We start from the raw sequence: 14,971 nt of genomic DNA, 5'->3' as shown, positions 1-14,971 counted from the left end.
TTCAGTTCTTTGCCTTTTTCCCACTTCTTCCTCTGCTGTGTCCTCTCTGATTATTTTTAACTGCGTTCTATTTATTTGTGTACAAAAAGAGAAATGTTTCTTTTAGTCACAAAGTCTCTTTCAATTGGTTTTAAATTAGTTTCTTTTGCTTTAAATGATTAAAGACATATTTCAGAAGTGAGAGCTCTTTGTGTTTATTCATTTGCACATGTGAGTTTTCAGAGTTTGAAAGGGAAACAACATCTGTCCCAAGCCTAAGCAATTAACTTAGAATAGCTGGAACTTCACTAAATAACTATTTTTGGCTCTCTAAGGCTGTGTCTACACGTGCCCCAAACTTCGAAATGGCAATGCAAATGGCCATTTCGAAGTTTACTAATGAAGCGCTGACATGCGTATTCAGCGCTTCATTAGCATGCGGGCGGCAGCGGCACTTCGAAATTGACGAGCCTTGCCGCCGCGCGGCGCGTCCAGACGGGGCTCCTTTTCGAAAGGACGCCACCTTCTTCAAAGTCCCCTTATTCCCATGAGCTCACGGGAATAAGGGGACTTCGAAGTAGGTGGCGTGCTTTCGAAAAGGAGCCCCGTCTGGACGCGCCGCGCGGCGGCAAGGCTCATCAATTTCGAAGCGCCGCTGCCGCCCGCATGCTAATGAAGCGCTGAATATGCATGTCAGCGCTTCATTAGTAAACTTCGAAATGGCCATTTGCATGGCCATTTCGAAGTTTGGGGCACGTGTAGACGTAGCCATAGTGCTAAAATCTACAGAGATCTCCATTCTGGAACCAGAAAGGTTAGACTCTTCTGTACCAGCATTGTGTCTGCTACAACAACACAACAATGGAAAGATCAGGTTTAATTTAATAAAAAGCAGACATTTTGGGGCTATTTTAAGACATATTCACTGTAGGCTGTCATCAGGGCCTCTCTGTTTTCAACTTTGTTCTCTAAGCATTAGAAATGATGAACTGCTTTCTGTAATAATGATCCAGTAGACCACTCATCGTCCTGATATGATGTGGATGCATTTGTGAGAGTCCAGAGCAGGGCAACAAAAATGACTAGGGGGTCGGAGCATGTTACTTATGAGGAGAGGCTGAGGGATTTAGGCTTAGTTATTCTACAAAGAGAAGAGTGTGGCAGGATTTAATAGCAGCCTTCAACTACCCGCAGGGAGATGACAAAGAGGATGGAGGGAGGCCGCTTTCTGAGGTGACATATGACAGAATGAGGAGCTATAGTCTTAAGTTGCATTTGGAGAGATCTAAGTTGGATATTAGCAAAAACTGTTTAACCATGAGGGTGGTGAAGCACTGGAATAGGTTACATAGAGAGGTGGCAGTAATCTCCATCCTTCAGGTTTTTAATCCCAGCTTCATAAAGCCCTGATTGGGTCTCTTCCAACCCTTTGATTATATGATCAACCAAAAATAGCTACACTTGTTCACTGAAAGTAAAAACTCAGAGTCATACTGGGGCATTTGACCCATTTTATAGTGAGAATGCTAAGTATCATAGAACCAAACAGTAAGCCCTGTGTCTGATGGAAAATGCTTCAAAACAGGGGTTGTGGGAGCTTCCCCCTCTCCCCTACTTCCGGTATCTATTGGATCATGTAGCTACACAGGGAGCGAAAAGTGTATCTAACAGAAATCTGTGGAGATATTTGCACTCTCATTGTAGCGGACAATAGAGCAATTTGGAATAAATCTAAATGTATATACCAGCTATGGGCATAGTGTACATACAAGAATCCATGCCAAATAAGGCAGAAGAGTTACTGTCACACAAGTGAAACTGTAGTTATGGTGATTGTATGTGAAAAGTTTCAACTCCCATAAGCTTCATCCTATTATATAGCATCCATTCATCTGCTCTTTTGACCTGCCCATATACATGTCAACAAAGTAGGTATTCATCGCCAAGGGTACATAGTATAATAAGTGAAACACAAGATAGAAGCTTTATATCATCAGAACAGTTTCACTGAGAGATAGGGCTCTATGTCAGGCCACTGGTACATGTCAATCATTGAGCATTAAATTCATCCACCTTTTGGGTTTCATACCATGCCAAACAAAGTGTTATATGGAGTAAAAAATCCACAAAAAACACCATTTGTACATTGCTTTCTCTGACCACTCTACAACAGACTATGCAATTTCTGTGATAGCTATTATAAAAAAAAAAAAGAGGCTTGTCAGGTTAGGAAAAGGTAACTGGCTCTGTGGATATGGAGAAGGCAGGAAACATAATATACCTTGACTTTAACAAAGCTTTGGATATGGTCTCCCACAGTATCCTTGCCAGCAAGTTAAAGAAATATGGCTTCAATAAATGAACTGTAAGGAGGATAACAAGCTGGCTAGATCATGAGACTCAACTGGTAGTGATCTATGGCTCTTTGTCTGGTTGGCCACCATTATCAAGCAAAACATGGGGTCGGTTCTGGTGCTGGTTTTGATCGCAAATTTGCAGATGATACTAAATTAGGGGGCGAGGTTGATATACTGGAGGGTAGAGATAGGGTCTCGGGAGGTCTAGACAAATTGGAGGCTTGGGCCAAAATAAATCTGAAGAGGTTCAAAAAGGACAAGCACAAAACACTTAGGATGGAGGAATACCAAGCACTGCTGCAGGCTGGGAACCAACTGGCTAAGAGAAGAGAAGAGTGAGGCAGGATTTGATAGCAGCCTTCAACTGCCTCAAGGGGAATTCCAGAGAGAATAGAGGCTGTTCTCAGTGGTGATAGATGACAGAAAGAGTAGCAATATTCTCAGTTTGGGGTAGTGTAGGTCTAGGTTGGATGTTATGAAAAGCTATTTTGGTAGGCGGGTGGTGAAGCGCTGGAGTAGGTTACCTGTGGCAGTGGTAGACTCTCACTCTCTAGAGGTCTTTAAGTCCCAGCTTGACAAAGCCCTGGCTGGGAAGATTTAGTTGGAAATTGTTCTTGCTTTCAGCAGGGATTGGACTCCATGACCTTATGAGGTCTCTTCCAACCCTATGGTTATATAATTTAAACTATAGAAATGGTGAGTTGCTTCCATGGTTGTAGGCATTAAAATATTTAAAATGACTTCTTGCAATTTTTTCTATCTAGGCAAACATAAATAAGTACATTCACCTTCATCCCATTCTTGATAGGATTTCATGTAGGCAAGATATCATTATCCACTTTATTTCTATTCAGATACCCATTACATGAAGTAACTCCACCCTGCTTTGATTTATTATACAAAAAGAATATCAGAGAGACAGGTTGGGTGAGGTAATATCTTTTATTAGGCGAGCTTCTGTTTCTGAGAGAGACAATCTTTCAGGCTACAAAGAGCTCTCCATCAGGTGTGAGAAAGGTAGTCTGAGTGTAATTTATTCTTTCTTTACTCATATTTTATTTGATGTCCATGAATCTCCAAGAATGCAGGGTGAACCTGGTCTGTAAAAGCATTCCCTCTATACATGATAAAAACAGAGTTAATATTTAGCTACTGGATCAACTAAAATACAATTAGTCCTCAATGTCAAATGACCCATGAAATATGCTGTAAAAAGTCCAACATGAATTGTGCATTTACTAGCACATCTGTGGAAAGCAACAATCTTACACCAGCTTCCTTTTAGGCTGGGGGCCCAATAAAAGGAAAAGTGATTCATTTCTAAGATCGTTACTTAAGCAGATGTTACATGCTGGAAACCTGCAGTGGCATTGGTTCAATGCTGTGGGTTCAACATACTTGTAGGTATGTGATGGCTTACAGCAAGCTTCTCGACCTCCCATATTTCTACTGCAAATATCGCTCTCATCTCAGCATCACTGCTCAGTCTGTGGAGGCTTCTAACGATTATTGAGTGAGTGGTGGAGCACCTCTCTGGAGAAAAGCTGGAAATGAAATGGCTCATTCAGGTCAGTTACTGGCAGCAAATGTTGCTGCCAGAAGACAGAGGGGCACAGATTAGAAAACGGACAAGATAGAGATACAAAAGGGGAGGGCTTCCTTTATCTGTGGGGAGTAAAAGCCTTCCAAATTGGCTCTCTTCTGTTCCCAGGAAAGGATGCTAACTAACATAAGCCAACTTTTTTCCTGAATGCAGTGAATGTGTTTGGCTGTGCTCCTGGTTCTCTGATTTTCTACCCAGCCCTGTTCCCTAGAAGCAGGGTGGAGGTTACTTAACTTGCTCCAGCTGGCAATATTTATCAAATGGGGATTACTGGAGCAAGTCATGCTATCTACTCCTGCCCTCTCTGACTTGCCCCTAAATGCCCCAGGCATGGGGGCGACAGTGAGGAGGGTGCAGTAATGAGATCTGCAAGCACTAAATATGCAATGGGCTCCTCCACATTAGAGGTACCCTCAGCAAGGAGTGTTGAAGGAGGTTGCTGCTACCATTGCACTGCCTGAGCATTTTAAAGGGATAGGAGCAGGGCTGAGAGTTTGTCCCCCTGGGGCCTCCTGCTTCCTCTTTCACCTCAGTGCAGTGTAGCTAAACACAAGCAGGAGTCTATACCTGCCTAGCACACAGTGCCAGGACTTTGCCACTGGGGCTTATTGGGGAGGGTTTTGCAGAGTTCAACGTCCCTCCTCACCCATGACCAAACATACCTTTGAATTACCAGTCTGTGTGAGCCACTGGTTCTTGAACTGTCTCTTCTTGGTTTTATCACCTCTCCTGAATGTCATCACCACCACGGGTTGCACCTCCCTAGTCTGGCACCCTCAGGACCTCATTGGTCCTGGGTGAGACATTTTGCTGTACCAGCAAAGGTGAATTCTTACCTGGTCCCTGGCTGCCCCTGCTGGTAGCAGGGTAGCAGGCTCCCTGGCTCTGTACCATGATGTTGGGGGACACTGGCACTGCAGCCATGGCTCCACGTGTGACTGCAGGATCCCCAGTCCTGGCTGCATGTGGAGATGCTGGCACCTTGTCCCCAGCTTTATATGGAGACACTGGCACCCTGGCCCTGGCCCTGGCCTCCATGGGGCTTCCAGGAGACACTGCCTTCAGATTCAGCCCTGCTGACGCAAGGATTCCAGTTTGCATCCTGCCAACTGAAATCCTGCCAGCCAAGGGGTGTTGCCAGATCAGAGACTGACAGTTGTCAGAGGTGCAACCTGTAGTAGCTGCATGGCCTTCACCAGTATGGGGTACCAATTACTGCCTCTGTCAGTGCATTGTCTGACCAAAGTCTTAACCTGATAATTATTGCAATAGTGTCCAGCCAAACACAGGGGAACTAGGATCAGCTGAACATCCGTTGCTCTGAGTTCCCTATCAGGAATTCTGCTGTTTGACATCCTAAGTGTGCTTCTGGGAACAGAGCAGAATAAAGAGCTCTGATTCAAAGGGAAAAGGGTAGAAACCGAGTAGCTCCATCCTTGGAGCCATAAAGTCTAAGGCTGACTTTGTGTAGCAGCCAAAATGGCATAGGGTCAAAACAGATTTTACCCCCCTCAAAGGGCCCAAGTTCAACTGTGACTGACAGACAATGGAGTTAATGAGGCACAGACAGTGAGAAAGGGGTAACATGAACCCATGTGTCATGTCCCGCACAATGTGCTCACCTGCTGATGCAGGATTTCCTTAAGAGCAACAGCAGCAGCTGCAAATCTTCATCTGGCAGAGACTTGCGCCTGCATGTCCATGAATTACTCACTGACTGCCCATAAACCTCTCAAGGCAACTGCCATAAGAAATCAAAGAGACAGAACTAAGATGCTTAACTTTGTATATGCCAGAAAATTTTGCAAGGAGTCAAGAATAGCATCAATAACTTAGTACGTAAGGACTTGCTCATTGCAAGGTTAATCATGGTTATCAATAAGCCCTTATCTTGAGCTGCAGCCAAGAGGCATAAAATGAGCTTGAGGTCAAAATTAGTTTTAAACTACCTTTGAAACTCCCCTCTCCCACCACTAATGTCATTCTGGCTCCAGCCTAGGGCCAAAAGGACATTCTAGCAGCCATCTCTAAGGGAATCCAGGCCACGGGGAGGGCAGCTAACATAAGTGCTATTGCGGTGGCTGAGGACATCCTCCAGTTTGCAGGCAAGCCAGTCGGCATGGGAATTTTGTACTGGAAGAGCAGGGTGAATCAGCCCTGCCACCAAGAAATGAAGCCCAAGAGTTATTGACTGGAAGTGACCTTGCACAAGTAAGTGTGATAAGAAATTTGCATTCTATGGAAAATTAGTGAAGGGAAAAAGTGGAAATATTGTCAAAAGATAAATGATTCATCCAGCTATGTAGATAATTTGGGGCCTTTGGTGAATTTCACGTTCACAGGGTTTTAAAAATAATAAGTGGCATGATTTCAGCTATTTAAATCAGAAATTTCACTGGGTCGTATTTGTAGAGATCTTGATCCAAAAGAGGAGTTGGAGGTGGGAGTTGCAAGGTTATTGAAGGGAGGTTGTGGTACTACAATTCTGTGCAGCTGCTGCTGGGGTGCTGCCTCAGAAATGGGCATCAGGAGAGCAGCAGCTGCTGGCCAGGATCCCAGGTCTGAAAGCTGAACCACTGCCAACAGCAGTGCAGAAATAAGGAAGACAGGGTATGGTACTGCCACACTTATTTCTGCACTACTGCTAGCAGGTTGCTGCCTTCAGAGCTGTGCACCCAGATAAAAAGTGACACTATCCAGCTGCCCTGCCCTGAAGGCAGTATAGAAATAAGGTGACAAAATCATCATCTCCCTAAAATGATCTTGCAACCCCTCTGCAGCTGCCTTTTGGGTCAGGATCCCCAGTTTAAGAAACACTGGTTTTCCCCAGGAAATCTGTATAATATAGGGTAAAAGCACACACAAGACCAGATTTCACAATCTGTTCAGTGTTTTTCATGGATGTGAATATGGTAGGCTCCTCAATATACCGTATTCAGATAAACAGAATGAAAGCTGGGGGAAAAATCTAATTTAAAACCGCTGAACCCACATTTATTTTTCGGATGAAAATGTCAGATTTTGAGCTCCAAAAGGATTTGCTGAAGATTCTGCAACAGGGGCACAGGTCACTTGCCAGTTTAAACTAGAGCAAATGGATTCTCTGTAAATTGAAGTCATTAAATCTTGGTTTGAGGACTTCAGTAACTCAGCCAGAGGTTATGTGTCTATTACAGCAGAAGAGGGTTGAGGTTTCCTAGCCTGAGATGTGCAAGGCGAGCAGACTAGTGTTTTCAGGATGGTCTCTTTTGATCTTAAAGTCTGTGAGACTCCGTAACAATGCTGAACAAATCATGGATTTCTCAATTGGCTGCCATTTTGATAAATAGTAAATCTGTTTTGGGTCAAACCAAAGCCAAATTTTTCAAAATGTTCAGCAAATCACAAGTAGACAAATGCATTTGTAGGCTGAACAAAACATTTTGTATGATCTGTAGTTTCTTTTCAGTTTCGAGGTTTAATTTTTTTAAAATTTATAAAATTAAAGGCGATTTCAAAAATGAACAATCATTTCAAATTAAAAGTTTTTGCTTCAAAAGTGTTGAAATTAAATGGTACATGTTTCTTTCAAGACATTTTTGATTCAGATAATTTAACAGTCAATCAGTAAATAGGTGAGTGTCATTAAACCTGCATTTTTGGTTGAAAAAAGTTTCTGTCAAACAAATTTGCTCAGCTATCCTCATTAGCACAAGGGCACTTCCATTTGTACATATAGTCAAGTGTCTTCAGTCTTGAATTCATTGATGCTAAGTGACTCAGACATGAGTAATGCTGGAACAGTGGGGAGAACTGCTGCGAGAGATAGCACTATCCATGGATGTTCACAAAAATACAAGAATGACTCTCCCATTGACTAAATGTTTTTGGACCATACCCTGATGCTCATACCCACATTGTGAAGCGCCTTACTCAATTACTAGTCCTACTGAATCCAGCAAACTCCTCTGCAACCTAAGTAATGGGCCTTGATTTAAGGCAAGTGGCAATGTAGATATGTTGTATCTCTGTCCCTCAAAGAAACACCCTAGAAAAATGCATAGAACAGCTCACGATTGCATGCTAATTGTGTTTTTTTGTGGACTTTTGTGAATTGGGCGTTTGAAATCTCAGATCCCCACATTGAAAACTAACTCCAGCAAGTCAGTGAATCCCATCTGTATGCGAATGAAGACTAAATCATCTTCTTATCCATGAAAAGCATGGTTGAGCCTCAGTTATATGGAAGGGATAAGAAAAAGTATGCATTATCTTTATTACCACTACACCTATTTGGTGGAACATTGATCATGATGTATATGTCCAGTTCAGTTAACCTGGCACCTTTCATGAGCCCTTTTGATTTTTAAAACCCTCCAATCAGATTACAGTAATATTTTCCTGAAATGAACTGCTTGTTATATTGGACCTGCAGTATGTTTTAACTCGTGCTCAGAAGTCATCATCAGCTATCAGAAGGAGCATGGAATTATAACCAACAAACTGTTCCTCAGCAACAATTCCACTAGGGTATGAATATAGGCATAATGGACAGAATCAGGACCTCAACTCCTTGTGTCCCATGAGCCACAATAAAAAGGAAAATGTTTGCTATGAAAGTATAGAAAAAACTGGAATGGAAGAAAGAAACTCCACTTAAAAGGGGACTGGAAAAAGTTGCAGGGAATCCCTTCTTTGCTCCCCGCCCCACTTAAAAAAATTAAATGGCACAAAAACACATGGCTGTCATTTCAGAAGGAAATGTGTCTGCTCAGTCTTTCCAGTTTGAATCAGTGAGGGAACAATCGGTGAAGCTCCACCTCTCAGGGACCTGCCATCAATGTTTTGTTCTCGCACCAAATTCCTGGACTATAAAACTGTGCTGATAAACCAAGAAAAAAAAACATTTCCCTGGGCGGATTTTCAAGTTATCTCTTCATAGGTGTGATGGGGGAGAAAAGGAGAAGGCTCTTCTGCCTAATTTGAAGTTATTGCGAGGGCAACACACCAGTGCAGATAGGTAAGAAAAATCTCATTTTGAAGTTGTTGGCTTAGCTATTTACTGACATTAAGTAACAAATGTCAAATTAAAATGTACTCTGTTAGATTGAGATATATGTGTATGGTGTAAATAGCTTAGCACAGTGTATGTACACTACAAACAAACCTGGTTTGAGTAATTCATTGTTTCTCTTTGCATTAAAAAGCAATTCCTCAACCATTCTACTGTTCCACAATTTGTTGTTTAATGAACAGGTTTGCTGAATATAATTTCTAATACAGAAAAGGCAATGTCCTTTTTAATTGTTTGACATATATATGTCTGCTAGAGCTAATTACCTAGTACTCCCACTCTAGTAGAAATCAATTTGTTCCCCTACTCCACTGTTACTTACTGATTCTGAGTTCTGAATGTCTCATAGCTCTCTGAGTTGATTTATTGCACAAAACACTTGAGTTTGAATTCATGTGATGGCTGCTGAAGTGGTAGTAATTCTACAGCTTTGTACCAGCAAATGAGTGAAACTTGCCTCTTACTGCAACGACACCTACCAGGACTTCAACATCCAGATCAGGCACAGCAACAAGATTGGCTTTCCAGCCTGCTTCACTGCAACCATTGGTGTGCTTCTAGAGATGAAAGAGTCAGGCATCACGGTGAATGGAAAGGAGTGAGTGAACATTTATTATTCTCTTTGACCTGTGCTGTTTGTTCTCCATTTTAAATACATCCTTGCATATTAGCAGTCCATTAAAGGGCTTTCTAGACTTGGCAGTGTCATCAAAGGTAGTGTCAATGAAAATGCCCCAAATTATGCAGGTGCTACTATAGATCAGTGAGAGAGGTTTCAGACTGCATCCAAGTGTGCCAAAAAGGGTGAGGTTTGACAGTACTTGTACTGAAGCTTGTATCTCAGAGTATGTCTTCACTACATGGAAGATTGACTGGTCAGGGTCAATCTTCCAAGGTTCGATTTCATGCACTTCATAGGAATGCGTGAAATTGAACTATCTGGGGACAGCAGTCAACCCCTGTACTCCTCAGTCTCATGAGGAATAAGGGTGGTGTGTGGGAGCGTTTCTCCCATTGACCTTCCTCTGTGAGGATGGCCAAGTAAGTCAATTGCAGAAAAATTGATTCTAGATGTACAATTGCCATAGCTGGAATTGCATAGCTACAATTAACTTTAATGTCTAGTGTAGACCTGGCCCTAGTTAGTGCACACTAAAGCTCTTCTAGCACTGAAAGCGCTCAGAAAATGAAACACAGATGGATGCTCTGAAGCACTGAACTCCCACTGCCTCTGTGCAAGTGTAAGAGCACTGCAGCTACCACTGCCACTGGTACGAGATGAGGTCAGTGTTCCAGAGGGTTCATACAGACAAAAGGGACCCACAGGGTGATCCATATTGATTTTCTATATAATGCATACTCATTTCCATCCAGTGATTCCTGTATTGTAGGATTGGGCTTGGGTGACCAGATGTCCCAGTGGTATAAGGATAGTCCTGATATTCAGAGCTTTTCCTTATATAGGGATCTAATGACCTGCTCCATCCCAATTTTAATACTGTCTGGTGACTCCAGATTAGACCCTGGTAAGCTACAGCCTCACTGGGCCCCTGGACAAGGTGGGAGAGGCCTAGTTCTGTGCTCTAGGAAGGGTGGGACCTCAGGCAGAAGGGGTGGAGCCAGGGTAACTGACTCTCAGATCATGCTGCCCCCTCCCACGCTGTCTGGAGTGTGCTGCTGGGGGATCAGCATTGTGACACATGGGGCACCGGTGTCAATTTAAAGGGCTGCTGGTTCCAGCCACCACCACTGCTGCAGTAGCGGCATTGGCATTTGGGAGCCCTTTGAATCACTGAGCCCCAGGACAGCTGCCTCCTCTATTTTCCACACGCTGGCAGTGGCCCTAATCAGACTCACAATTAGGTGATGATCAAAATAAGAGCTGGCAGAATCTTCTACAACTTCCAGAAACTCTTCTCTAACTAGAAATTTCACAAATACGGTGGCAACTCTGAGGTACAACTTAACTATACCTGTGGGATTTCACCTTGTATTGCAACCTGAAATGTACTGGTAGTGCTCTGTGGCACATGGGATAAGTGTGGTCCATGTACAAATGACTGCTAAATACATTGAGGCTGGGTCTACATCTGCCCCCATCTTCAAAAGGGGAATGTTAATCAGGGTAATGGGAGACGGGAGACTGTGGTTCTCTAAGCATGCACTTAAGGGGTGCTTCAGAGATTTTTATTCCTTGTGTCACAATTCACAGCATTAAAGAAAAGAACAGAGAAGCTAGAAAGTTGGTTATGTGGATTGAAGGCCAGCTTGGTATCCATATAGCAGAGGGTTCCGCAGCCACAAGGTAGTTCAAATTCTGATTTAGTCTGTTATGAGCCACAACCAATGGGGCTGATGGCTATCATGGGCTCTAGGGCAAGATGGGAGGGGGAGCTGAGCTCCAAGACCTGGAAGGGGCAAGGCCAAGGGCAGAGGGGAAGGGGCCTAGGCCAGTCAGCATTGCTGCCCCACCATATGGTACAGAGAGTTGGAGCAGCGCTGTTGTCACTTCAAAGGGGCCAGGAGCTCCAGCTGCTGCTGCTGCGGCCAAAGGATCAATGGCCAGAGCATCAGGGTCCTTTGAAACACCAGGCCCCAGGTTAACTGCCCCCTTTGCCTGCTCCTCTCCTTTCCACCCCACCATTGGCAGGTCTGTCCCCAACCAGCAAATTGTAGAAATACCATGAAGTTTTCCTTTTAAGGCAGTGGGAGTCACTACCACATGACAGAAGCTCATTCTTACCAGGGTTCTGTTGTCTAGACTGTGAGTCATCATGTCTGCAATGAAGGCATGGTGCCTTATAAAGGAAGGGAAGAAAATGTCTTACCATAGGATGATTGTATCATTGATCTAACTGCACAAAATGCTTCAATTAGCGGCTTCTTTGCTGGAATAGCAATTGTTAACTATTTTTCTCTTAGAAATTGGCCTGTCTAACATGAAGTTCTACTGCAGGTTTACAACCAAACAGTAATGTTCCAAATTTGCCAAATATATAATTTATTTAATTGTGTAATCTGATCATTTGTATTTTCAACTTTATGTATACATGGTCATCTGATTTCTCTTCCCCACACCTAGATCATTTTCCATCCTTCTTTTGATGTAGTTGAGTTTATCAAAACAGTTTCTAATTGGAGGAGGTTTGGTAAAGTACTCCCAGTTATTTTCCTACCTTCCAGGTCTTCATTCATCAGGCATTCATCAGCATTGTTCATGCTCAGTAATTCTTGGGATTTGTCTAGTCTTTTTCCTAATTAAACTGTAATTATATGTGGTCAATTCTGCAGTCCTTACTCAGCTTTGTACTCAACCAACACTCCACGGAAATCAGCAGGAATATCTCTAAAAACCCCTGAGGTTCAAATACTGCTTTCAATGACCCTAGTACAAATCTATTGCAATTATACTCCAGATTTACACCATGTGATTCAGAGCAAAATGTACCCCTTCTAGTAAAAACCTCAGGATTTGGGCTACAGAGAGCATAATGAGAAAGGACTTATTAAAACCAGAAATATATAATGGAGAGATCAGCATTTTATATTAAACAGAATTGCCTTACTTTAAAGGTACTGCAGCAATTGGTTCACATTAAATAACAATCCTCCAAAGAAATAAATAGGCAATCATTAAAGGAATGTGCCTCACATGTTTGTTTAGAGAGTTGCCTTTCATTCAGATGTATCATTTCAAGTGACAGAAGAAATTATAGACCTTTCTCCTGTCCCATCCTGAAACACTTAAAGCTCTGGATTTCCTGATTTTATTTTATTGTTTTTTTAATTCCATAGCTGGTCTTGGAAGATACATACAAGGGGAAAACATGTGGTCTGTGTGGGAACTATGATGGTGGTGAGAAAAATGGTTTGCATCTGAATGATAGGAATTGGCTATTATATGTTCCTTAGAGTTTTATGAAGCTTGACACAAAACTATTTCCATCCATTTTGCTGAAAGGCGCTCTAATAAACAAAATTTGACAGACTTAGGGTGAGTTTTGAGAACCTGGGGCTGATTCATGAGCCTCCGGTGTTTGCAAATTGCAAAATTCCATTGAACCAAAGTTAAATGCAGAGATTCCATATTGTACCACTGCTGTATTTGCCATCTATAGTAATACATTCCAACATAGTTATACTTTCATAGTTGGGGTGGGTAGGGGTTCCCTCCTGGGCAGGTCTTCACATTTTCAACCTCTTACAGTTAGGTAAATAGTGTGATTTTGCCTTTGCGTATTGTTAAAAATCATCAACAAGTGAGCCATACTTTCTTGAAAATTCAGTGAAGTCAGGATAATGTTTATAAAAAACATAGTGCAATGTACTGGCAATTTCAGATATTCCACTGGGGTGGAAAAAGGCCAATGCAACCCTCAGTTCTGGCTCCCATGCTCCCTCTGTTTCTGCAGATGGTGAGAGACCTGCACCCCTGGATCCATGCTGGGAGCAGCAGGAGGAGTGTCCTACTGTATCATGCTCCTCCCATGGCTGTTCCTCAGATTTGGGCGTTTCTGGTGGAGTTGCCAGAAGGATTCTTTTCCCTGCCAATATCTGTGGGGAAAACTTACACACATTACTGCAAATAGAAGCATCATCAGCTCAAACTTGTCATCGCTCTGGAGCATTCAGTGATTGTGGAAGCCCCTTCTAAGGTAGCTCCAGAGGCTTGAAGCTACTCATGGGATTGAACAACCATGAAGATGCCAGGGGCCTCATTATGGTTGTACCGTGCCTCCATAGGCTCTTGCGGGATCTGCATGTTCTGGAGATAAAACACTCCAATCTTCTTCCATGCGAACAGAACTCTTTCTGCCCCTCATTGGAGGAATTCAAAGGCAATTCTATGCTGCAACTGAATGCTGTCTAAACACAAAAATCAGAGTGGATGAACAAAATGCTTAATTTCACAGCATTGTGCTCCAAACCACTTTCAGTTAGGAAGAAAAGGGTTATGTCCACATTACATTAGAAATCCATTCTGGGCCCACACTGCACATTGTCAACATCAGCAGTGCTCAGTGCCTGGATCAGCTACATACTTGTGCTACTAGCATTTGGGTATGTGAGAAGTTTGAGAACTTCAGCTGCACACAACGAGGACACATGAAAAGAATACTAGCTGACTCCTTGACCTCTCTTACATAGCCCTCTGGGGCTAGTGTAGGAAACTTGAAGATGCTGGGTAACACTTTCAAAAGTCCCTAAATATTATATTCAGAATTGACTTAAGATCCTATAGACAAAAATGTTTGATGTGATCTAAACAATTTAAGAACCTGAATCTCATTAATTTTCAATGGGACTTAAATGCCTTAGTCATTTAGGGGCATTTTGAAATTTTCATCATAAGCCTGACTGAAAGTCAATAGTACTTGTGTTCCTAAGTTACTTAAATCTTCTTGACAACTTTACCTTCTAGCTCAAATAGCACTCAAATGGTTGAAACCCATTCAGGTCTGATGACCTTTCGACAGGAAGGTTAAAAGTCAAACAGCCGTTCCTAATAAAAGAGTTCCAGATTTCAGGATTCTAATTCAGTAAGAAGTATGTTTGTCTGTTTGTCACTGTATTTCAGAGGTTGTGGTTATATTAAATAATTTGGGTAAGTACACAGTGCCCTAGAACACAGCAGTTAACTATGCCTTTGCAATACAAAAACTGAGCCTCCAATTTGCTCTGCATCTGATTGATATTCTGAATGACCTTGGCAATTTTCCAGGTTATAAACTATTCCCAAGGCAGTTTGGAAACTTTCACAAAGTAGAGGAGCCTACACAAAAGTTCCCTGATATAGCTGAAGATGGAGATGCCCAAAACCATCAAGGTCACTCCCATCAACAAAAAAGTAAGTGTAGCAAATATGTAAGTATACGTGGCTGGTGGCACAGTGAGCATAAACCTCCCATGAATTACAATGAAGTACAGTTCCAGAGGTTATGTTGACACAAATATATAAACTATGTTCAAAGCATTAGA

At 42.5% G+C, this 14,971-nt stretch overlaps 1 protein-coding gene across 1 annotated transcript in view; it reads left to right on the top strand.

Annotated features, from left to right (window-relative positions):
* Window positions 1-8,657: 8,657 nt before the first annotated feature.
* The window catches only part of LOC142015129 (mucin-5B-like), a 59,180-nt gene continuing 52,866 nt past the window's right edge, over window positions 8,658-14,971 (top strand). The window contains 4 exon segments of the mRNA XM_074998548.1: window positions 8,658-8,726; window positions 12,788-12,860; window positions 13,495-13,509; window positions 14,715-14,857. Of these exon segments, the coding sequence (XP_074854649.1) occupies window positions 8,658-8,726; window positions 12,788-12,860; window positions 13,495-13,509; window positions 14,715-14,857 (300 nt within the window).

Source organism: Carettochelys insculpta, chromosome 6 (genome assembly GCF_033958435.1).
Source record: "Carettochelys insculpta isolate YL-2023 chromosome 6, ASM3395843v1, whole genome shotgun sequence".
Lineage (NCBI taxonomy): Eukaryota > Metazoa > Chordata > Testudines > Carettochelyidae > Carettochelys > Carettochelys insculpta.
The sequence above is the reverse complement of the archived record's forward strand: the minus strand, read 5'-3'. Positions and strand labels throughout refer to the sequence as shown.